This window comes from Ranitomeya variabilis, chromosome 3 (assembly GCF_051348905.1).
Source record: "Ranitomeya variabilis isolate aRanVar5 chromosome 3, aRanVar5.hap1, whole genome shotgun sequence".
Taxonomy (NCBI): Eukaryota; Metazoa; Chordata; class Amphibia; order Anura; family Dendrobatidae; genus Ranitomeya; species Ranitomeya variabilis.
Genome location: NC_135234.1, coordinates 686590087 through 686615408, shown reverse-complemented (window position 1 = coordinate 686615408; position 25322 = coordinate 686590087). Strand labels below are relative to the sequence as shown.

The following is a 25322-nucleotide window of genomic DNA, read 5'->3' as shown; positions in this document are numbered from 1 at the left end:
AATATCATAATAAGATTTGTCTGTCCTAGTAATACAGGCTGGATGTCAGCTCTTTATCTGGGGGCTGCTGTTTTTAATACAATTGCATTATAAAAGATTCTGTCTTGCGCTTTATTTCCAGTGTGTTTTTATTTTTATTTTTTCCCTTTGGTCTATCTGCACTCTCCGAGACTGTTGATGCTTTCCCCTCTGTTGTAATTTAAGAGTGGGGCAGAGCTGTCAATCCCACCAAGGGCAGGAGCTGTCATTGATGCAAAAGCTCTACGCTAGGTGCAGAATACTGTTAGAATAGTTTTAATGACGACTATTTTAGGAAGTTGCTCAAAGGTGAACCTGTCACTCTATTCATGCTGGCCAAATCACAGGCAGCATAAATCTGAGCCTGGCTTGATTGCAGCCAGGTATGGTGTTCTTCCCCCCACACCACTTTTCTGAATGTGTCTGGTGTTTCAGAGAAGACCTACAGAACCGGTCAAGTGTGGACTCTGCTGTTCATGCAATGATTATTCTTGTTCATGTTGGAATGTGCACACTGTAGATTTCAGAGTGAAGGCAGCAAAATTGTGAATTAACACACATGGAAATGAGGAGAAACGAAACGTGTGAAACAAAAGCAGAGGCATCTTGAGGAATTTAAGGTTTGAACAGGTTCTATTTACTGACGGCTTGACATTTTAGGTACCATCTGCCATGTCTGTGAGACATAAAGGTGAGCAGGATAGTATGCACATGTGTGGTGCCCACCGTGGAGCGAGAGGTAGTATTGTGGGGGGTACTTTGCTAATGACACTTTGTGCCTTGAATTAGCATGGCTACCACAGCATTCAGCAATGCCATCCTAACTGGTTTGCATTTAGTCGCACCATCATTTGTGTTGCGGCATACAATGACACTGAACACCTTCCGGCTGGGCAAGGGCTATGTGACAAAGGCGTGAGATGGAGTGTTGTGCCAGATGACATGACCGTCACAATCGCCCAATAGATGGTGTGGGATGAGCTGGACCGCAGAGTGACGGCAAAGCAGCGAGCAAGTACTCGGGACCTCTAATGGCTTCTTCAAGACTGTTGGAAGCCATTCAAGATGAAAACCTGATGAAGCTGCAATGGGGGATGTGAGGATATGTTTCCACGTGGCGTATTTGCTGCTTATTGGACTCTGCGTACAGCCGCAGCGTCCAATCCGGAGTGTCCAGATGTTACAGCATAGTGGAGGGGATTTTATGAAATCTTATATCCACTATGCATGCAAAAACGCAGGTAGCAAACCTTTGTATACGCACAGGCGGCTTGTCTTTATAGACCGCAGCATGTCTATTTATCTTGCGGAGACGCACAGTCCCCGCAAGATGAATGGCACCGCTCTATGTATAGGATGTGGTGATTCCGCATGTGTTCAATGAACACATGTGGAATCACCGTGTCCGTGTGTACAAAAGGGGGTAGCGCTTTCGACGGATCCGCTGCGTTCTAAACGCTGCCAGTACGCCATGTGGAAACCTAGCCTAAAGCTGTCATCAGACTAAGAGGTATAGCAAATGTGAAATTTTTTTTTTTTTAAACTGCTCATCTGTGACCTTATTTTTGTAGATTTCAGTCTGAAGGGATCAAAACTAGGATGTGCACATTCCAAAAAGGACAAGGAAAACCATTGTATTAACAGATATCCAAACTTTTAACCAGTACTGTAGTTTGAAGAGCCGACTGGGAACCATAGGGAGAGTACTCCAGTGCCGGCTTCTCCCTGCTCTGCTCCTGGTGGCTGAGAGAGACCTGTCCATCAACCATCAGGGTTGGGGGAACCTCCTCAAACTTGGGATATAGGATTTTCTCTGAAAATCTAGTTAACATATCTGGCTGCAATCACATAGCCAGGCTGATCCATACTGTACTGGGTTTGGGTGGCATGAGCTGATAGTGAAGTGATGGGTTCCCTTTTTAGCTTTGCATTTAAAAAGCCGTATATATTGGCAAAGGTGCTCACCGCCTTTAACCCTGGAAGTCCTGATAAACAATAAAACATTTTACTATGGATGAGAGGCTTTACACTATTCTTTGCTATTCAAGCGGAGAAGTATAAGGTTTATTTTTTTTATTTTTTTTTTCCCTTTGAGAATGTCTGGCGAGATATCATGACCTTGGACTTCTGCATACATAGTTTTTCTGCAATTCCAATTTGGTTAAAGAATCTGTGTGCCGTTTATATGATTTCCTACACTGCGCAGTGAGGTCTCTGGGGGATGGCCAATATGGGTACCTTGTGTCTAAACAGGGTTTTTTTTTTGTGTGTGTGTTTTAATAAACTAATCCTGGTTTTGAAGGTACAGGTTGCTCACTCCAAGTGGACCTCTGTATGATGCACCTGTGGTTTTGATGTCTTTGCAAAGTTTTCCTGCAGTGGCCGCTACAGGGAAATGCATGGCTGCAACTTTGATCAGCGGATCACCTGGCATGATGATGTTAGTTATACCCTTATATACTTAAATAAATATAGATAGATAGATATAATATAATTTTTTATTTTTTTTTTGCTTTTAAAGGGGGTGGGGGATGGTAAGTGGACCTCCACTGGAAATGAACTAATTCACAGCATGTCCTGCCAAATGCTGTTATTGCATTCTGTGACTTTCAGCTCTGAGCCGCTGACAATAAATTTCCTTCTGATCTGTACATTGCCAAATACGAAAGGAAAATTCTCCCAGGAAACTGCACAGGAACTATTTTATTACGTAGATGAATGTATATGTGGTGCTGCCTCTGCTGCGATGCTTCTTATACAGGAAATTGCCATAATAGAGGGCATGTGTTCTGTCATTCCCAGTGCAGGGCTGGGTATAGGCCTCATCTGATCGCTAATGAGTGACTCACCAGGACCTGGAGCCCAGCAATTTCCTCTGTATTCTTTGCCTGCAGATCTCACTATTGTGTTGTTCCTTAGTAAGGACTTGTGGAGCAGAGAAACCGGTCTGATCACTTCTGCTGGAGCGACTGCCATCTCCTCTTACCCCTCAGCCATATCTAGACTCTGCTTCAAGTTCAATAGATCGATTGTGTTCCTTCCTATATTCCACGTATCATTCTGCTTTTCATATGCCAAACTCCAGGTCTGCATTGCCCTGTATCACACGGCTCTACCTCGCATTACCGGTTATTGAAAATGGAGATTTGGTAATGGGTGTAATTTTTGGATCTTAGAGATCCGCACGATGTTGGAAAGACCAGTCATGGATACAATAGCGTTGTCTGACAAATGACTTGATACTTTCAGTGAAGAAATCTATTGGTTTTTTTTTTTCCCCCTTCAATTACCACTTGAAGTTTTTTACTAATTGGATTTTGATGCAAGGGCTGGACTGTCGGCATCACTGGGTCTTCACCGTCCCCCCATTAGTGATTTGCGGCCTCTTTGCCCGCCTCTGATCTTTTAATGATGGGACACTCCTCTTTTGTGATCTGCCTCCTCCTATAGTGAACAGTTGGAGGAACTGGTTCACAACACAGTTCTGATGGGTGTATTGGGGTGCAGATATGGATTCATATTACAGATAATGTGAAGTCAAGCCCATTAGTGATTTTCGTGTATGATGGCTGTCAGTGGAATGCCTGTTCAGCCCACAGCTATCTCTTCCTCTTCTTTCCTTTGTGGGCAGCTGTTTTTTTTTTTTTGGTGACCTTCTCTCTTTCCTATCTCCACCTCCATTAGATTAGACTCCCTCATGGGGTGAGTTATATACCACAGAAACGGATATTACATTACAACAGGCCAAAAGTGGTTTTTCCCATGTCTGGAGGCCCCATACACATTAGTTGGTTGGCCGATATCTGCAGTGATGCTGGAACCATAGAGACAATAAGTAGGCCCAACCATCCATATATTGCACTGGTTCCACATTTTGCAACTCTATTCCTGATGTAAGGGAGGTGCAGTGGTCCAGCTCAAGGAGAGGGAATATTTTTAAAGTGCCAGTTGCTGTAAATTTCTAGGCAAAATGTCAAAAATTGCTAAATATTTTAAAGTTAGACGTCCACTTTCCACCCGTTGGTCATCGTCTGAATTGCCCTTCTCTCCTGCCCCTTAGTTACACGCTTGAGCTGGCTGTACTTGCAGTTTTATTTTAATGAAAATTGGGCAATAAGGTGTCTTGTCTGCTCCCCTGAGGATAAATTTTGGGGATGTCAATTAGTCATCACATAGATTTGCGTTTAGCCTTCGTGTTGCACCAGACAGTTCTGGGTATGGAAGCGTGTCTACAGATATTCCAAGGAAATACGACGTGAACCCTCCAGTTCTGCATTATCATTATCTTTAGCATATTGGGTTGACTGTGATTTTAATTCTCCTGGTTGTTTTTGTGTTAAAAAGGTTAATTCTCTATTTCTGCAGAATGACGTGAAGGCAATCTGGAATGACATCAAGTCAGAGCACAAGGAAAATGTCCCTCCTAGTCCAGCAGCACGCTCCAGCTCCTCTACTGACAGTGACAAGGTAAGGAGGAAATGCTCGAAAGCTTGTCTTCATCTTGACAGTGGCTATTAATTTGTGTGTAAAATTTATGTATATAATATATTGTGTTTTTGATTACTTGTAGAGATCAGTAAGTGAGAACAGTCCTTCTACGCCCCGGAGTCTGGCAGACAGCAATGGTAGGTTGTGAAGACTATATAGATTATATTATAATAATTTTTTGGCTGGTAAAAACTGTATTTCTATACCCAAACCAGGAGTGGCTCCTAAACACAGAACAAGTGTCAATCTTTCAAGCATAGATTTTGTCGACTTGGTTTTGACATTGAAACACTGATGCAAAATACTGACTCGTGAATAAGCCCTTAAAGGGAACCTGTCACCCCGTTTTTTTCGGTATGAGATAAAAATACTGTTAAATAGGGCCTGAGCTGAGCATTACAATAGTGTAGTTTGGGTACCCCGATTCCCCACCTATGCTGCCGAAATACGTTACCAAAGTAGTCATTTTCGCCTGTCAATCAGGCTGGTCTGGTCAAAAGGGCGTGTTGTCTTCCCCCAGATTTTGCGTAGTTTTCCGTTGGTGGCGTAGTGGTGTGCGCATGCCCAAGGTCCCGAATCCTCTGCCAGGGGATTTAAAAGAGCGCGCTGTTCGTTATTTCATTGGTTATCGGTGGGCGCGGCCATCTTCCTTTGGCCGCGCGTGCGCAGAAGCGGTGCTCTGCTGGCCGCGGCTTCAGGAAAATGGCCGCCGCGATATCCATCTGCGCACGCGCGGCATCCCGCGGCCATTTTCCTGAAGCCGCGGCCAGCAGAGCGCCGCTTCTGCGCACGCGCGGCCAAAGGAAGATGGCCGCGCCCACCGATCACCAATGAAATAACGAACAGCGCGCTCTTTTAAATCCCCTGGCAGAGGATTCGGGACCTTGGGCATGCGCACACCACTACGCCACCAACGGAAAACTACGCAAAATCTGGGGGAAGACAACACGCCCTTTTGACCAGACCAGCCTGATTGACAGGCGAAAACGGAGACTTTGCAAAGGTATTTCGGCAACTTAGGTGGGTAATAAACGCATAACAAACACACTAATGTAACGCCCACCTCTGCCCCTATTTAACGCTATTTTTATCCCATCTTCCAAAAACGTGGTGACAGGTTCCCTTTAAGCTGTACCACACAACCGTAGGACAAACACTACTGTCCAGCCTATAATATATTCAAGCCCTTTCTCTCTTAGCCAGATTTGTAGGTGGAGACAACTTCCTTAACTATCTAGAGCCAAAATTTCTCAGAGCTGCCAAATGAATAATTTTTAAAAATTTTATTAAATAAAATAAAATGGCTATTTTTATTTTTTTTTATTTTCTACATAGCTGTAAAGAAATTGTCCTCAACTACTGAACTTGCAATATTCTAAAGCTGCTAAGCAAAAATGTACAAAATTGTAAAATCAGATTTTTGGCTAAATATACTGCTTTGACATGATGAAACAGTCTACCCATACGGTCAGGCTTCATACAGTTTTTGGAGCTGCTCTCCTATCAGCAGCCAGTTTCCACCACCACATTTAACGAAAGTCATTCGCTGAAACCTATTTGACCCCAATAACAATGGCTGCTGGAGTTTATCTACAACTGGAATTTGTGTGTTTTTTGGGTGGCACGATGCATTTGATAAAGTGAATGTTGGAATTTGCAGGAAAACCCGAGGAGGAGGTCCAGAGACCAAGCAGTTCTCCTGGTTATAGCCCACAATCAAGAGCATTGAACCAACTGGAGACCACTCCACCCAAAGCTACAAAGGTAAATGGCTAGCTGTAATGTGGGTGACTGGGGCATACTCTTATCACATTATTTCTAATATCTACCTTGAGATTGAGATGTTGTACTACGTGAAAGCAGTGTTTAAAAATGTAAGTTGAAGAATTGCTGGGTTTTCGGTGTAGATTCTACACCAGTCTGAAGTGGCAGATATGATGTGTGAATCATATAGATGGCCAGTCTTGCAGGATATATGTAATAATATTGTGTAGATAAGAAAACCAGACGTTCTCTACTGTATACATTAAAGGGCTTGTTCTGTGAATACAACTGATCACCTATCCATCGGCTATGTTGGGACTTGTTGATGGGTGCTGGTCCAACCGCTGTAACCCGCATAGATCCTGGTCAGGACTCATTCAGACAAGTGTATTAAACGTCTGTATGCAAAACTGATAGCATATGGACACAACACTGACAATGCAAGTCTGTGATGGTTCACATAAATGGTTTTACAGACTGACAATGGTCTGCATGCAAAATAGTTTAGTGTGTGTGTATATAAAGGACGATTGTGCACAAGATTGCGTGAACCCAGTCTTGGTACAGAGCTGCAGCGCACGTGTTGGACCAGCCCTCCATTCATTCCTTATGGAGCTGTTGCACTCTGTGCTCTGCTTCTGTTTCATAAAGAATGAATGCAGTGGTTGAACCTTCTGCTCCATTTTGTAACTGGACATCTGTGATTGGCAGCGGTGGGACGCCCACTGAATCTGCAGTTAGATGACAACTTTTCACTGAACACGGTTAAGTACCGTAGTTTTTGCCCATTTTCCAGTTGTTGTCTTGCTGCTCCAGCATCGGTAACTGCTGTACTGGGATGTCACTAACTTGCATTATTAAAACGTCTCCAACACTGCAGGGACTAGGCTTTTCTCACACATAGGAGTGTAGAGATGTGGTCACCCGGCATTGCTATCTGTTGGCAGTCAGCCACCCCAGATCATTTGGGCTCTGAGAAATGTGATACTCAATGGATTATTCATTATGGAGTCTGAATGACCTTAATAAATTATGATGGGGAACGCCAGTTTTGTTGACTTTTTGCTATTTGGCTACATTTATGGAACAGCTCTTTAAAGCTGGCAACAATCCAGACTAGAGAGGGCTACAAATGGTAAGCCATTGAGCAGCGGTCATGATCAGTATCCAATATGGGGACATATGTAACTTTTTGAAGTTGCAGAATGGATGAGAAATAAATGCTGTGGCTACATTGTTCTTGGTTCTAATGGTTGCTGATCAGCTTTTCATTACTGTAAACCAGAAACTATTTGACGGCTTCTTATTTCTCTCTTCCAGCTTCTCTCTCCTGACTTCTATCGCTCCTGTCCTCCTCTTCCCCTGTAGTCTGACCTCTGCAGCCTCCACCTTCTTTAGGCCTTGTCTTCTTCCAAGCTGCAGTGGCATAGGCAGCGCGTACACCCTTCTCTGTATGTGACTTTTACATGCTGTGTTCTTGCACCCCCCCATACAGTTCTGAGAGGCCTGGGTCATAATTAATTCAGGAGTCACATGAGAATGCTTTGTTGACCGCATGCTACTGCCCAAGCGTAGAAGGCTATAGAAGGGGCTCTGGCTATGGGGGGCTCTGAGATCAGTGCACAGCGCTTCCCTGGATTCATTATAAAGTCTAACTTTTTATGGGGGGTGGGGGCTTCCATTTGGCATGGATTTGCACAGTTTTGCTCATTTGGCATGTGTCCCATTCCTGCTACTCCTTTTCATGCTTCTTTTTGCATTTTCCCATCTGTTTGCAGTAGTGAGTGGCAAACGTCTAGCGCTTTGTGTATTTACAATCTGTTGACATAAGAGTTTGCTTTTTTTGTACTTTGTACAGAAGTTTCAGCCACCTCCAAGAGAGATCTGCTTCGGGTGTCAGAAGACGGTTTACCCTATGGAACGTCTCTTTGCCAACCAGCAAGTCTATCACAACAGCTGCTTCCGCTGTCATTACTGCTCTACAAAGCTCAGGTAGATGACACTTCCAGTGCAGGCTATTGGACTGGTTTTAGGTTACTGTATACGCACTGAAAGTTTTGTCCTTGTGTGAACCTGGCAGGCCGACATTCTGCTCCTGAGATGACTGAACACGAGTGCATCTTGCATGTAACTGCAGCACAAATATTTCTTTATTTACCTGTCTGACATGTTCGGATTAGTATAGTCATTCCATAATGGAAAAATAAATGTTAAGGGTGTACAAGATTTATTTATTTTTGTCCCACTTGTGTATATAACTTTTTTTTTTTTCTGGCTTTACCCTGATTTTTCCTTTACAGTGGTTTATCTAATCTGTAATGGAGTGGTTTCTTCTTCCTTCATTGCAAACTTCAAGACTAGCTCCATATCTTGGGCATTGGTCAAAAGAAAGCTGGTAAAAGAAAAACCTCACGTGACAATGCATTGCATGTCTGTTTCACTTTAAAAAAAAAAAAAAAAAAAAAAAATGCACTGAATTAATTTGCTTTGCCAGCAAACAGATTACGGTCTTGGCGACATCACAATACTTTTTTTTTATTTTTTTTTTTTTTCTGGAATGGTCAGTGATGCACTTTGCAAAAGTTCTGCTTGTAATAAATGCCTTTTTCAAACATTTTTATAAATACTTGTTAGGCAATGCACACATAGCGTTTGGCCCTACAATCCATAGCTCCATCGCAGTTTGTCCAAAACCCTGCAAAACGGCATTCGGGCATATGATGAGGCCACTTACCATACTGATGCAGGCGAAGTCTGTGTGTGTGTGCTGTCGTACATCATACGGCTGATAATGGTGTACAACATGGCACACTAGGACTCTGTCAGTCTTCATCTTTTAGAGTCAATGGACCTCGTCAGCGCGTACACTTGAATCCCGTTTTGTGGGGGGTTGGACCATAGCCCCGATGGAGCCACTGAACGTAGAGTCCATCTTTAATGTTAACCCAGCCTTGTCTGTCTATGGTACTTGTGAATATATAATTTATTTATTTTTTTCAAACCTGAACCCTCTTTGTTATACCCTTGTACCCATGTGCCACATTACAATGGTTGATGCTTTGGACCAGTACAAATGATCTGATAAACTCCTTGAGTATGCTTTGTGCCTACTACAGATCTATACTTGGCATATACTTTTTCCTGTTTTTCATAAGAACAGGAATTAATTTATACATGGAATATTTTGCTTGATGTTTTAGACTGTAACGTTAGGATCCTATTAATGGGAAGTCAAACTTTATTAACCATATGGCATGAACAGTTGCTTGAGTGGAGCACTTGCATGTTTCGATGCTGGAAATACATTTCGTTTTTTGATTGTTTGTTTTGTTTTTATCCATCAGTCTTGGAAACTATGCCTCATTGCATGGAAATGCTTATTGCAAGCCACACTTCAACCAACTCTTTAAATCCAAAGGGAACTACGATGAGGGTTTTGGACACAAACCGCATAAAGAACTGTGGGAAATTAAGAAGGATGACGCTGAGAACGAGAATCTTGCCCAGCAGGGTAATACCACTGAAGACCCTGGCAGCCCTGTTGTAGAAGAGGCACCAATTGCCAAAGTTGGTGTCTTGGCTGCTTCTATGGAGGCTATATCTGCTAGTAATGCACATCAGCGAGAAAAACAAGTTGAAACAAAAAAGCTGAAAATTGCTTGGCCACCACCAATGGGATTGCCAAACTCTGGTAATTCTTTGGAGGAGAACATTAAAGTGTTCAAGCCAAAATGGCCACCAAGTGAAGAGCTTATAAAAACTGAAAATGAGGAAGATTCTGACCTTAGGAAGCTAAGGAGAAGTTCATCACTCAGAGAGCGCAGCCGTCCATTTATGCTCAGTGTAGCAAAACCAGTAGTTTCCACTAGCCCGAAAGAACCAGAAAATTCATCTGCATTGTCACCAGTATTACGAAAGCGTGATTCCCTAAAACTTTGGGATGACACGGAAGAAGTACACGATAAGAAACCAGAGGATGAAAAGGCCAAACCTGTCCCCGACCATGATGACTCATTGCCCGTAACCACTAAAGCCAAGGATGAATCTCCTTCAAAAACTGAAGACCAGAGCTTCTTTAAAAATGGGGACCATTCTGAAATGGAGGTTTCCAAACAGCAACTCTCCCCTGAGGAATCTACTCATTCTGCACACTCGAGCACTGAAGATCTAGTAATGCCCAAGGAGCTTTCTTCAGCTCTGAATCGAAGATCTCAAGACAACGGTTACTTTGAGGGAGAAGATGTGGAAGAACTGAGCGTAGAAGAGCAGATCAAGAGAAATCGTTATTATGATGACGATGACGACGATTATTAATCAGTCATCTTGGGGAAAGCTTTTTGCTGTACATGGCTAAGCCTTAATTCTCTCTAGTTAAACTGATTTCATGTTGTATCTAGTGTAAAGTCCCATTTTAACTCTTGCTCTTCCACTCCCATGTTTAAGGCAGTAATATTTAATGTTCTTTGATAACTAAAATGTATAAGATGCTGTGATTGCGTTAGATCATGATCCTCAGTTTTCTCATGGAAATCAATATCTTAATCTTTAGAAGACCAACATGACCTAGAGATATAAAGCACTTTGTAGTACAGTTAAATTATCCCTATCAACAAATCTGCCTTCATGCTGCCAATGGCAAATCCCTGATTGCTATCATTTACTTAATGACATCGGTTACCAATTTTCCATGGGCACCCCAGGTAGAACACCCTGCTGCAATATGAGGAATACCAGCTAATGTAAAGTCTGTCTTTTTTTTTTTGTTGTTGTTGTTGTTTTTGTTTTTTTGGAGGGGGGTTTATATTGGTAAAAACAACAACAAAAGAAAGTTTCTTATGGTTCTATTAGCAAATATTTGCATTTCCCATTAATTCCACTGATTCTCTTCTGAAAACAGTTTTTTGTTCCTCAAAAAAAAAAAAGTGTGACCAGGAGAGCAGTAACACCTATTTATCAATTTCTTCAAGGGGTGTGTCGCTACAGTGTAAACACTACAATGAGTGCTGATGGTGTCGTTCTGCGGGGGCAAGTCTCTTAATTAGAATAGTAACCACCAATTGTTACCCCAAAACGGCACGACAGTTAGAAGCTGTTCAGACTTGTTTAATAGGAATATAAGTATTTTCTTATACTGTGTACTCATGATAGTTCCCAAGTGTGTAGCCATCAGCATGACTTGGCCAACTTTGACACTACTTTTTTTTTTTCGAAGTTTTGCCCAGGTCACTACTACAGTAATGCAGCCCATCTGTGTGTGCTGTTGTATTGTAGCATTCTACATTAGCTTGGTTCTATCTAGCACAGCAAGAGGAAGCCTATGTGGGGGGAAGATCACATCCTAAGGAAACCCCACTTTTGTTTTGCACAGCTGGAACTGCGTAAACAGTGATATTTTATGTGTCGAACTTTCAAGTACTGGAAATTTTTTTACATAGTTCTGCAATATATATGCTTTTATAAAGGCAACAACCTTCATCGTAGTCGCCTGCCTCTCAGTTGTAGGTGCGTGGGTTTTTTTTTTTTTTCCTACACTTTTCAGGTGCAATACATGTTTTTAACTTTTGTGAAAACGTTCCCATTTTTAGAAATCGCGTAGTGAACTGGAAGAAGCCGACCAAAGTCCTAATGCATGTAGAGCCTCCAGTTATGGTTGGCTAGGTCAGACAGTCAGCCCTCTCTGAATCAGGAGTGCAGTGTGCTGCTTCTATAAAGAAATGGCAACCAGGTTAACGTGCTTAAATCTTGGCACATTGGATTTGGGGCTTGAGCTGAAACAGTAATTGTAAGAATGCCACCTGCTCATTCTTATGGGAAGGGCACCTTGTTGGTTTTTATGGCCAGATTCCTCGGTACTGTTTCGCTGCACAAGAATGCGGCCTCTGGTGTCTCTCCATCAGGGCACTTTCCAATGGGATCACGTTTTGTATTGTATTTTGCACTGGAAGCAAATATCCAAACTATGCAATATACATAATACTTGTACATTCCGGGTTTGCTGCTAATGAATGTATCGGCATCGCTTCAGACCTTCTGAACATGAACATTTTATCTTTTTTTTTTTTTTTTTTTTTGTTGCTTTATGGCTTTGGCAGCAAAAGTGTAAAATCCATTTGTAATCTGTTAATTTCTATATTTTTTTTTTTTTTTTTTTTCACGAGCACTACAAGGTGTAATTAGAGGAAGTGGCATAATCTCTTGTTCATAAACACTACAGCATAGTAGGGTTCAGTGTGGATGAGATTTGGTTTTAGATGGTGGTTTATGTGGATTTTTGTGGCTGATTTTTACACTTTTCATAAAAATTATTTTTTTTCTTTTTTCTAATAACAAGGTGCGGCTTTCTCAGACTTTATGAATGAGTTGTGATAAGTTGGTACTTTTATTTTTTAAAAAGTTGTAATATATTTGCTTCCCAACCAATCTGACAATAAAGAGATTTTTATTCAAGCTGGTTGTCTTGTGTTTTCATTTACTTTTTTATCAATTTGTCATGTTGTACGTTAAGATTAAAGGGGTTATCTGGGATGTTTGAACACTTTTTTTTTTTTTTTTTTTCTTTCTTATGGGGCTAAGAACTTACAGGCATGTAGTTTCACTACCTGCCCGGTGTCAATCTATGGCAGTGATTCTGCTGTTTCATTTGACCGCCTGTCTACAAAGCAGCTCTTCCTCTTCTGCTGTTCTGTCGCTGCTGATATAATGGTTGACAGCCATCTCCCCACAGTTAAGCATCTTGGAGCTGGTTGTCAGTCAGCATAACATGAGCAGTGAAAGAAGCTGCTCTGTCGATAAGATTACTGAAGCCGCAGGGGCAGAAGAGGCAGGTAGTTGAGGGGAAAAAACAAAGTCCAGAATAATGTCTTTTTAAGGCATGACCTAAATTCGGATGGAGTCTATTAGCCAGGAATTGCTTATAGCAGTCAATTGTATGTTAGTATCTACCCATTTCCTCTTTGAACTTATTTATATTGTACTCCTTTGACATGGCTTAGGAGGGTTGATCCTACTGATGAGATTCCCTTTAAACACCGTTTATATCAGGGGTCTCAAACTGCATTCCTCCAGGTCCTCGGACCATGCGTGTTTTCAAGATTGATTCCAGCACCTTGTGCAATGCAAAGATATTCTGTGCAGGTGATTAAATTATCACCTGTGCAATACGAGGAAATCCTGAAAACATGACCTGTTTGCGGCCCTTGAGGAACTTAGTTTGAGACCTCTGGTCTATATGGACATGCAGGTCATAGAAAGCTAAATAAATTCATACCAGGATATCTGCATTCAATGCTTGTTTCCAGGTAAAACAGCTCATTCACATATTAAGAAAATGTGGATAAGAGCTATGGGCTGGACACATCTCCTCAAGAATATGCCTCCAGAGCTTATATTAAATACTAGATGGTGGCCCGATTCTAACGCATCGGGTATTCTAGAATATGCATGTCCACGTAGTGTATTGCCCGTCCACGTAGTGTATTGCCCGTCCACGTAGTGTATTGCCCGTCCACGTAGTGTATTGCCCAGCCACGTAGTGTAGTGTACTTTTTTCATCATAGTACGTAACTGATGAAGGTCCAGATATAGGACCGAAACGTTTTGGCTACTACGATTAAAATCTCACAAGCATTAAGTTGAGTGCCAGGTTCTTTCTTTTAGTATCACATGGTGTGGGAACCTACCTGGGCACCACCAGTAGTAGTGCACACGGCTTTATCTTTGGAAGCTATTTGGAGTCCCCTTATCCAGGTGGGGTTGGAAGCCTTCCTTACTGCTCTGAAGTGTGAGTCCCTTGCTACCTGAGGCTTCTCACAAGGTCCTCTCTCTGTCCTAAAAGTAGGACAGTACCCGCATGGCAGGCAACATGAACCCCTTTTACAGATGTCCCTACTTGAGGCGACTCCAGGCTCTATATGCTGCTGTGCCTTCGGGTGTAGTTATGGACATGAAACTTGAAATCTCCTGCCCTCCGGTTTCTGCTGTGGGGCATACAGTCCCACACAGCCTCGGACTCCGGTGTCCGGTTCCTGCACTTCAGCATGGAGGGAGCTCAGTTGCAGCTCCCCTCCAGCTCCTCACTTCTCCGTAGCTCCTTCTCCCCTCACACTCTATACAGACTCACTACTGATTGACTACTCCCTCACTCCTCCCCCAGCCAGAATATATATAGGGAAGCTCCCCTAAAACTGGATCTAGAGCTCCCCCTTCTGGCCTCGAGTCAGAAAGTGTTTGAATGTACGTTACCTGTTAAAGGGATAATTCTCGCTTCCAGGTATGGCATCACCCTCCCCTGGAGACAGGAAATACCACTGTGGTACCAGGATTCCTGGGGTACCAATATGTGTATTTTTTTTTTTTAAAGACCCACAAATACTGACATTACATTATACATTCCATAAGAAGAAAAGTATTCATTTCCAAACCTACTATGGGGTTGGTAATGGGACATCTTATAGACTACTCCATTACTGACCCCCTAGGCTTGATATCACCTGACAATAGAAAGGAGACATCAATCAACCCTATTACCCCACTTGCCACCACCATAGGGCAAGTGGGAAGAGCGAAGCTAAGTGCAAGACTTGGTGCATCTTACAGGGCGTCTGAGGGCTGATGTTGGTAGCTGGAGGGGGCAGGCAATATCCATGGCCTCTTTTTGGGTCCCTGTAAATTCACCAGGAAAGGCTAAGCATACAGCTGTGAGCAGTTAATATCCTGGGAACCTTTTATGGGGCATTGTCCCTTGTCCCAGATTAGCAGAGGGAAAGCCCATGGTTGGGGGCTGATGTTAATTATAAAATTTGTGCAAAAGCCCACGCAGTGTTTTTTTTTTTTCATAAATTCTTTATTTTACACAGCTGCCGCTGAATACAACTCCCATCATTGTCCCTTGGTTGCTCTGATCGCAGGGCGAGCAGGAGAGGATGATGATGAGAGCTGCCTTCAGCGCCTGCGAACAGCGGGAACTGTACCGCTTTTCCTAGGCACTGGTACATGTCACACAGCTGTCACATCCATACATGCATACGGATTGTCACACGAACCACGGATCTCACCAGTACTGATTTTTCCTGTACAGGCATCACCAGGACATGTGAAGGAGGCCTTACTGTGGGTTTTCTTTTTTAAATCTTCTCAGAGTTGCTGATTTAACACAATTTTTAAAAAGAAAAAAAAAAATCTGCAAGGATTTTACACCTGTATATCAGGCATATCTAGTAACTACAGTCTGTAGTACCTGAATTTTATTTCATGAGTCCCCTTCCCCACACGGTTATTAGACAAGGACTATTATGTTTGGGGCATCTGTGTGTCCCCTGCACAATGAACAGGAAGGGTAGATCTAACATGACTTGAGGGGAATTGGAGCCTCCAGTGCTATTAGTCCATTCATGATCGTCACATGTTTTTTGGGGGGATGCATCAAAGGGAAGCTAAAATGAAGCATTTCTTGTAAGTAGACAAGTGCTGGCCTTGTTCCCGAGGACAACGGCCTTGCTTCCTTTCATTGCAGGGTAATTGCTCTGCCATCATTAGTCAGATCCACATAAGCAGCTGATCTGTTTGTTTTTGCTCCGGAACAGTGGAGTCGATGTTTGGTAATTTTTGCCTCATTATCTTACTGGAGGATATCTTACCCTGTTTACTTATTTTAATGCAGTTTGATATGTTTGTAATAGTGATGAGCGAGTGTACTCGTTGCTCGGGTTTTCCCGAGCACGCTTGGGTGGTCTCCGAGTATTTGTTAGTGCTCAGAGATTTAGTTTTCATGGCGGCAGCTGAATGATTTACAGCTACTAGCCAGGCTGAGTACATGTGGGGGTTGCCTGGTTGATAGGGAACCCCCACATGTAATCAAGCAGGCTAGTAGCTGTAAATCAGTCAGCTGCCGTGATGAAAACTAAATCTCCAAGCAGTCATAAATACTCAGAGGTCACCCGAGCGTGACCCCCTCCATGCTGTGTTGCGCCTATTATACTGTAATTCAGGGTGACCACCACTTGTGTCCAGTGTCCTTACAGAGGTCACCCATGTTTCATACAATTCTATAGTGTGTCATACCTAGGGGGTGGCAAAACACCTGAGGGGTCCCTACATTATGTACCAATGTTTCTAGCTATGGTGGCATACTTTGATTATAGTGGGGCACTAAATGGAAAACGATCCTACTGGCAAATATTCTTGCCCTCTGACTACCCGATCACATTAGTGCTCACTTTACCACTCAGTCCTGTGCGCATTCTGCCAAGACTGACGTCTTGAGGACGCTGAAGTCGTTCGGTAGGCCCCAGGCCTATAGCGACTTACTGCCTAGAGTACAGAGAGGTGGGGCAAGGAGACCATGGCTCTCGGTTTAAACTCTTCAGTACAGTTGTATTTGCATGCTGTGCACACCACTACGGCTGAGGCAGTCGGCCCCACTGACTCGCCATCCTTGGTGGTTATTTATTATTATTAGTTATGCTACTGACGCTGTAGGAAGCGGCTTCTGGAGCAATACTTGCACAGGTGCGACTGACAGAACTCTACAAAGCTGAAGGGCTACATATTCAGAATGAAAGGGGTTGTGCGCTCTACACAATGTTGAGTGAGACTCTACCCATCATCTCAAATCTCTAGATGACGCATTTAAAGGAGTTGTCTCATGTTCTTTACTATGTAAAAATTGCTAAAGCAAAAAGAAACAACTCAAACTTTACATTAAAAATCCTTTAACGTTCTCGATAACGGAAGGATTTGTAATTGTTTTCTGGTTTTCGAGGCTATTGACCACTACTGAAGATTTAACAGGAGTGACCAAATGTGCAGCACTTACAAGCAGTTTCCAATGGAGCTTGTAGGTGCTGCTCTGAAGTTGGCTTCTGATCCTGGCCATCTTTGGTGTCGCTGTTCTCACATGCTGTAAAGGTAGAGTTGACTAAGGTTGCAGCATAGGACCGTTCACAGATTGGGCCAGTGGTGAGGCGATGCTGGAGTATGCTGCCCCCAGCAGGCAGGAGGTGCTTCTACAGCAGAATGTAAGCAATGATTGTCCCACAGGGTTAATAGAAGCATTACACAGAATCCAGGGCAATCAATGGATTGTACATGGATGTGCTGAGTTCTGATCTCACAATAACAAAGACTCATCTGACATCCCCACTGAAACAAAATTATGGTCTGAATTCAGGTGTGAGAAGGTTAGTGGGTCCAGACGGCAAAAATGTGTCTGAGGGATTAAATTAGCCATTGTCTCAATTTGATTTCTGTGATCAGTGGGGTAACCAACAGAGTTTAGTGAGTTTCGTCAGTTTTTCTCAGCTGAGATAAAAAAAAAAAAAAATGGAAGTATCACAGGCTTCTCCTATCAAGTAGTCCATGAAAGAACATACCGAAAATGTATGGTAGCGTTGTGCTGTCCTTTTTAATGGACCCATCAACTTTAATTGTAGACTGTGATCCAACATTCAGATCGATATCAAACAGGAGTCCGATCATGCACAGATCACTCAGTCCATGAAAGATCACGGACATGTTAACAGCACCATAGATTGTCCTAAGTATGAGTGCCATCCTGGGGGGGGGGGGGGGAACAGGTAGCCGCTGTTCACGAAAAACCAACATGTGAATGAGCTCCAACGGGGTTTGTATCAGCACAACGATAGGAGACTGGAAGAATACTGCTCTCTGTTATATAGCAATATTGGAAAATCTACAGTCATGATTAATTTTAATTAATACCTAATAAAAGTGATGTTTTAATGTCAGTGGATCTGGTAGAAGGGTGACGTTATTCTGTGTCATCTGAACGTGTCTATGCCTTTTACACACTGTACCACCTTCCAGGGTCTGAGCCCTGTTACTACCCTCATAAGATTTAATCATTTTAACCGAGGGCTGATCTCCCCCCTCAGAAAGGTGAATATTTAAGATGACCGTGTAGCCAGGTTTGGCATTACCAGTATTGCTGCTTGGTCAGTGATGAAACACTCCTACAGTAAAGTGAATGTGGAACTCTGCCAAATAAATGGCTGTGGTGTGACAAGTAAGCCATAAGCTGCTTATCCTAGGTCATCCGGCCTGGTCTGAACAGCAGAGAGGTGGGGGGGGGGGGGGGAATCTTAGCCTCTATATATGTAGATTGTTTATATAATATGTAGAAAGAAGTCTAAAGTGTAAATTGCAGATTTGTATCCTCAATGCAATACTGCCCCCTTCTGGGCAAAATGGTCAACAATCTGTGCTCATCATAATTAAATAAACCAGAGTAGGTTGGAAGAATCTTTTAGAGAAATGTAAAGTTGTGAAAAAAGGTATTTAATGAAGACCAAACCTGCTGGAGAGAAGAAAGGGTTTAATGCAGCACAACATTTGTGTTTGTTTTGGGGTTTTTTTTTCTTCCTTGCCTGAATATTTTATTACACAATGTTTGGCTCCATTAAGGCTGAGTCATCCCCAGGTAATAATTACTTGACATGGGCAGGAAACAATGGGGTTTGGAACAATAGCTTGAGGGCGCAACATAAGGGAAAAAAAATTCAAGGGCACAATGTAAACCTGATACTGTGTGCATGATTCCCGAGCTGCAATAACGATCTCCACCACATTAAAATGAATTCCCATATGTGTCAGTGATGAACATGAAAACAGAGGTGCTATAAAGGTGGCCATGTACCGATAATTAGCAGCGGAATTATCATAAGTTCCTGCCAACAATCTGCTCATGTTTATGGTAAAGTGCTGACAACTTCACCCGACTGCAAAGGTCTGAGGAAGAAAGGGTTGGTGAATTTCAACTTGCCTGATACTTTTATTGTTAGCGCTAGACATAAACCTCTAAAAAAAAAAAAAAAAAAAAGTTCAGCATTTCATCCAGACGCTCTTTCATTTTGTTTATACACTGTACAATATCTTCAGAAATAAATGGAAATGTACCAAAGTTATATCCTTTTTAACCCCTTAACGACTGCCGATACGCCTTTTAACGGCGGCAGTTAAGGGTACTTCTTTCTCAGCGCCGCTTTTTAACGGCACTGAGAAATAAGGGTATAGCGCCCCCCAGTGCCTGGACTTATCTCTGACTCCCAGATCGCTAATGGGAACAATGTTGTCAGAGTATTACTCCACTTTTACAGACTGACAATAAAACATTCAAAACTGAAGATCAAATGGATTTTACAGGGAAAAAATGTTAGGAAACATTCTTTCCTGTATAATGACTTGTATATATTGCAAAATTAAAAAGAGAAAAAAAAGCCTCCTCCACCCCTTAAAGGGAACCTGTCACCCCCAAAATCGATGATGAGGTAAGCCCACCGTCATCAGGGGCTTATCTACAGCATTCTGTAATTTCCACCTGAAAGAGGAGAAAAAGAGGTTAGATTATACTCACCCAGGGGCGGTCCCGTCCGATGGGTGTCTCAGGTCCGCTCCGGCGCCTCCTATCTTCATTCCATGACGTCCTCTTCTGGTCTTCACGCCGCGGCTCTGGTGCAGGCGTACTTTGTGTGCCCTTTTGAGGCACTGTATTTCCCCATCTCCTATGACTACAGTAGATGACATAGTACAGTAGAGGGGGGAAATAAAATGACACCCACCTGTATTTACCTCATGACAGCCTGTTCCAATCATGGATCACCCTCGCGGTCAAAGTTTTTTTTCTAATATCTAATCTGTATCTTCTTCCTTTCAGTTTCATCCCATTGCTTCTCGTGTTTCCATGTGCAAATGAGAATAATGATGATCCCTCTACACTGTAACAGCCCTTCAGATATGTGTAGCCAGCCAGCTATTTAGTCTCCTACTAGGATATGTTCTCACGATCAGTAAACGCTGCTGGTTGGGCGCTGCGTACATACACAGTGACCCACCCGCAGGGGCCAGATGTTACAGCATAGTGGATGGGATTTGAAGAAATCCCATCTCCACTGTGGGTGCATCGGCAGCTGCAGCTTCCCTGCAGAGACAGACATGCGGCCCATCTTTCCAGTCCGCAGCATGTCTATTTATCTTGGAGACGCTCAGTCTCTGCAAGATAAATATCCCGTACAATGTATTGGGTGCGGTGATTCTGCACAGTTCAATGAACACATGAGGAATCACCTGTGTTCAAAAGCCGGCAGCGCTTTGGACGGAGCAGACATGTGCTGCGTCCAAAGCGCTGCAAGTTCCTGACTGTGGGAACATACCCCTAGCCTTCTGTTTTGCAAGCTAAACATTCTCAGATCCTCTAACCATTCCTCGTAGGATATACAGTACTTTGCAGTCTGCTCACTATCCTTGTAGCTCTTCTCTGAACTTGCTCCAGTTTTTCAATGTCTTTTTTTTTTTTTTATGTGGTGCCCAGAACTGGACACAGTATTCCTGATACAGCCCGACCAAGGAGGGGTAGGGGGGATAATTGCTTCATGTGATCTACTCTGTGCTTCTCTTAATACATCCCAGAACTGTGTTTGCACTTTTTTGCTGCAGATCACACTGTTGATTCTTGCAGTCTGTGATCTAATAGTATACCTAAGTCTTTTTCACACGTGCTGTTGCTTAGTTCTATTCCTACCATTCTGTAGATGTAATTTTTGGTTTTCTTGCCCAGATGTAGAATCTTGCAATTTCTCCCTGTTAAATGCCATTTTATTAGTCGATGCCCATTGTTCAAGTTTATCTAGATCCTTCTGAATCCTTTCTTTGTTTTCTCTAGTGTTCGATACCGTATATACTCGAGTCTAAGCTGACCCGAGTATAAGCCGAGACCCCTAATTTTGCCACAAAAAACTTGGAAAACTTAATGACTCGAGTATAAGCCTAGGGTGGAAAATGCAGCAGCTACCTGTAAATGTCAAAAATAAAAATAGGTACCAATAAAAGTAAAATTAATTGAGACATCAGTAGGTTAAGTGTTTTTGAATATCCATATTGAATCAGGAGCCCCATATAATGCTCCATACAGTTCATTATGGGCCCCATATAATGCTCCATACAAAATACGCCCCATATAATGCTCCATACAGTTTATGATGGGCCCCATAAGATGCTCCATACTAAAATATGCCCCATATAATGCTGCACAAATGTTGATTATGACCCCATAAGATGCGCCATACAGACATTTGCCCCATACAATGCTGCACAAATGCTGATTATGGCCCCATGAGATGCTCCATACAGACATTTGCCCCATATAATGCTGCACAAATGCTGATTATGGCCCCATAAGATGCTCTATAGAGAGATTTGCCCCATATAATGCTGCACATGGCCCCATAAGATGCTCCATAGAAATATTTGCCCCATATAATGCTGCACAAATGCTGATTGTGGCCCCATAAGATGCTCCATAGAAATATTTACCCGATATAATGCTGCACATGGCCCCATAAGGTGCTCCATAGAAATATTTGCCCCATATGCTGTTGCGATAAAAAAAAAAATCACATACCTCTCGTCGCTCAGGCCCCCGGCACTTGCTATAGTACCTGTCCCGCGTTCCACTGCCGAGCGCCGCTGTGTCTTCCGCGTCCTCTGCACTGACTGTTCAGGCAGAGGGAGGCGCGCACTAATCGCGTCATCACGCCCTCTGACCTGAGCGTCACTGCAGAGGATGCGGAAGACGGAGCGGCGCCGACGGTGGAACGAGGGACAACTGAATATGCCCCCATTATACTCCACATGCTCCTGGCGCGGTCCCTGCAGGTCCCTGGTTCTCCGGGCGCTGACAGCTTCTTCCTGTATTGAGCGGTCACATGGTACCGCTCATTACAGTAATGAATATGCGGCTCCACCCTTATGGGAGTGGAGTCCGGTCCATATTCATTACTGTAATGAGCGTTACCAGTGACCGCTCAATACAGGAAGAAGCTGTCAGTGCCCGGAGAACCAGGGACCGCGCCGGGAGCAGGTGAGTACTATTAGACAGCTGCCTCTCCCCCTTCCCTGCCGACCCCTGGGAATGACTCAAGTATAAGCCGAGAGGGGCAATTGCAGCCTAAAAAAAATTGGCTGAAATTCTTGGCTTATACTCGAGTATATACGGTATGTCTTCTAGCTTTGCGTCGTCTGCAAATTTGGTTAGTTTACTTTCAGTTCCCTTAACTCGATCATTTTTTTTTTTTTAAATATTGAACAACACTGGGGCCAGGACAGAGCCTTGTGGTACCCCACTTAAAACACTCTTCCAATAGGATGTGCAACCACTTACTACCACTTTGAATACCATCACTGAGCCAGATATGAATACACCTAAACGTAGCCTTGTCAATCCCATACTTAGAGATGGATAGATATACTGTATACAGTGGGGAAAAAAGTATTTAGTCAGCCACCAATTGTGCACCTTCTCCCACTGAAAAAGATGAGAGGCCTGTAATTGACATCATAGGTAGACCACAACTATGAGAGTCAAAATTGAGAAAACAAATCCAGAAAATCACCTTGTCTGATTTGGCAAAATTTATTTTGCATATTATGGTGGAAAATAAGTATTTGGTCACCTAAAAACATGCAATATTCCTGGCTCTCACAGACCTGTAACTTCTTTAAGAGGGTCCTCTGTCCTGCACTCATTACCTGTAGTAATGGCACCTGTTTGAACTTTTCAGTATAAAAGACACATTTCCATAACCTCAAACAGTCACACTCCAAACTCCACTATGGGAGCAATAATAAAAAAATGGAAGACATAAAAGACCACTGTTAGTCTCCCTCGATCTGGGGCTCCACGCAAGATATCACCCCGTGGGGACAAAATGATCACAAGAACGGTGAACAAAAATCCCAGAACCACACGGGGTACCTAGTGAATGACCTGCATAGAGGTGGGACCACCGTAATAAAGGCTACCATCTTTAACACACTATGCCACCAGAGACTCAGATCCCGAGGTGTCAGACGAGTCCCCCTGCTTAAGTCAGTACATGTCGAGGTCTGTCTGAAGTTTTCTAGAGAGCATTTGGATTATCTAGAAGAGTACTAGGAGAATGTCATATGGTCTGCAGAAACCAAAGTAGAACTGTTTGGTAGAAACAAAACTCGTCGTGAACACCATACCTACTGTGAAGCATGAGGGTGGCAACATCATGCTTTGGGGCTGTGTCTCTGCAAAGGGACCAGGACGACTGATCCGTGTACATGAAAGAATGAAAGGGGCCATGTATCGTGAGATTTTGAGTGCAAACCTCCTTCCATCAGCAAGGGCATTGAAGATGAAACGTGGATGGGTCTTTCAGCATGATAATGATCCCAAGCACACAGCCAAGGCAACAAAGGAGTGGCTTAGTAAGACGCATATGAAGATCATGGAGTGGCCTAGCCAGTCTTCAGATCTCAACCCCATAGAAAACCTTTGGAGGGATTTGAAAGTCCGTGTTGCCCACCAACAGACCCAAAACATCACTGTTCTAGAGGAGATCTGAATGGAGGAATGGGCTAACATACCACCAACAGTGTGTGCCAACCTTGTGAAGACTTACAGAAAACATTTGACCTCTGTCATTACCAACAAAGGATATATAACAAAATATTGAGTTGAACTTTTGTTAATGACCAAATACTTATTTTCCACTAAAATTTGCAAAATAAATATTGCCAAATCAGCCAAGGTGATTTTCTGGATTTGTTTTCTCATTTTGACTCTCATAGTTGTGGTCTACCTATGATGTCAATTACAGGCCTCTCTCATCTTTTTAAGTGGGAGAATTTGCACAATTGGTGGCTGACTAAATACTTTTTTTTTCCCCACTGCAAATGACAATCACCCTACCCGTGCCCTTCTTACTGTTACTGACCAAAGACGATCATCTTCCATAAACCGAACCTTGCCCCTCTGTCTCCAAGGCTTCTCTTGCCGGAATATGATGGCGCTACATAAAATTATTATTATTGAGACAAATCTTAAGGCAGAAAGACCCACAAACGGGCAACAACTGATGTCTCCTGCAGTAGAGGCAAAGCATCACAAAGTAGGAACCCAGCAGAGAAAACAGTGATTTTATCAAAGTGACAGCAAGCAGCCCAATAAGTGACACATTATTGGAATCAGGGTCTCTGTCTCTACATTATCCAGCTCTCAGATGAAAAACGTGGTGCCAGATTCCTTTTATATTGATTTCCTTGCTTTATTCAGCATCCAGAAGTCAATCGGCGTATAATGAATCCATTCGGGCCAAATGAGAGCAAATATTAAAAATAGAGATTCTTCCACGGACGTGTGGTCTCTGCTATAAATATCCCAGGCCATTTTGCTGTAAGGCTTTGATAAAGTTAACTTTGATTTATGGCTGGAAATACTGTGAACAAAAGGTCTTGAAATCTTCTGCCTTCTGCAAATTATCCTGCAAAGATAGATTAGGATTAAAGTTCAGGATTAGCGTGCTGGCATGATGAGGACCTGAAATGGCATATGGCAGTAAGAAGAAATACATGGCGGCCTGGGAACCAGATTCACAGATAGTTAAATCCTTTAGGAAAATATAAGAATGTGATAATTATCTCTCATTTCCTGAATGCTCCAAATTCCTGCAGAAATCTCACTGCCTGTACCGGCCTGTAGGAAGAACGGCTTTCTCTCTGGACTGTAGCGGGAGGAGTAACTTTGCCGTCTGGGGAGCTATTATTACCATTATCCATTATATAACACCAGCACATTACGTAACCGTCTCATCAGCTCCATCCTGCTTACATTTGTGATGCAGTTAAATATTTTCTACCTTGACGTAGTATCAACCCTTTGAGGTTGGGGAGAGTCTGACAATAATTTCTATCAATGGGATTTACTTTTAGTAGTTTGATCATACTTGCCAACTTTTCTAAAGTGGGGAAAAATAATTTGTGCATTACAATTTTTATTGGAATAAACACATATTTACAGAGTAGAAATAAATTTTCAGCTTTATGCACAGCCCGTTCCTGCCCCTGAATGTGCGTCTGGACCCCCCGGTCTCTGCATTTTGGTGAAGGAAACATCGAGCTTGTGCTTCCTTGCACATACTTACCTATGTTCTTATTCTCAAATTCACAACATTTTATACCTGTCCCCTGAACCATATTGGGAAGTCTTCTAAGGAACGCTCACAAAATGCACT

At 42.9% G+C, this 25322-nt stretch overlaps 1 protein-coding gene and 1 long non-coding RNA gene across 3 annotated transcripts in view; one reads left to right on the top strand and one right to left on the bottom strand.

The window, feature by feature from the left end:
* The window catches only part of LIMA1 (LIM domain and actin binding 1), a 73143-nt gene extending 60426 nt beyond the window's left edge, over positions 1 to 12717 (top strand). For both annotated transcript variants that reach the window (XM_077298070.1, XM_077298069.1), the window contains 5 exons: positions 4384 to 4485; positions 4589 to 4643; positions 6167 to 6270; positions 8129 to 8262; positions 9615 to 12717. In XM_077298070.1, coding sequence (XP_077154185.1) covers positions 4384 to 4485; positions 4589 to 4643; positions 6167 to 6270; positions 8129 to 8262; positions 9615 to 10584 — 1365 coding nt within the window. In that variant the 3' untranslated portion in view covers positions 10585 to 12717. The remainder of the gene's footprint in view (positions 1 to 4383; positions 4486 to 4588; positions 4644 to 6166; positions 6271 to 8128; positions 8263 to 9614) is intronic.
* An 11495-nt stretch (positions 12718 to 24212) lies between these two features.
* Positions 24213 to 25322, bottom strand: part of LOC143818517 (uncharacterized) — a 167277-nt gene continuing 166167 nt past the window's right edge. Inside the window, exon 2 of the long non-coding RNA XR_013224582.1 lies at positions 24213 to 24572. This is a non-coding gene — a long non-coding RNA (uncharacterized LOC143818517). The remainder of the gene's footprint in view (positions 24573 to 25322) is intronic.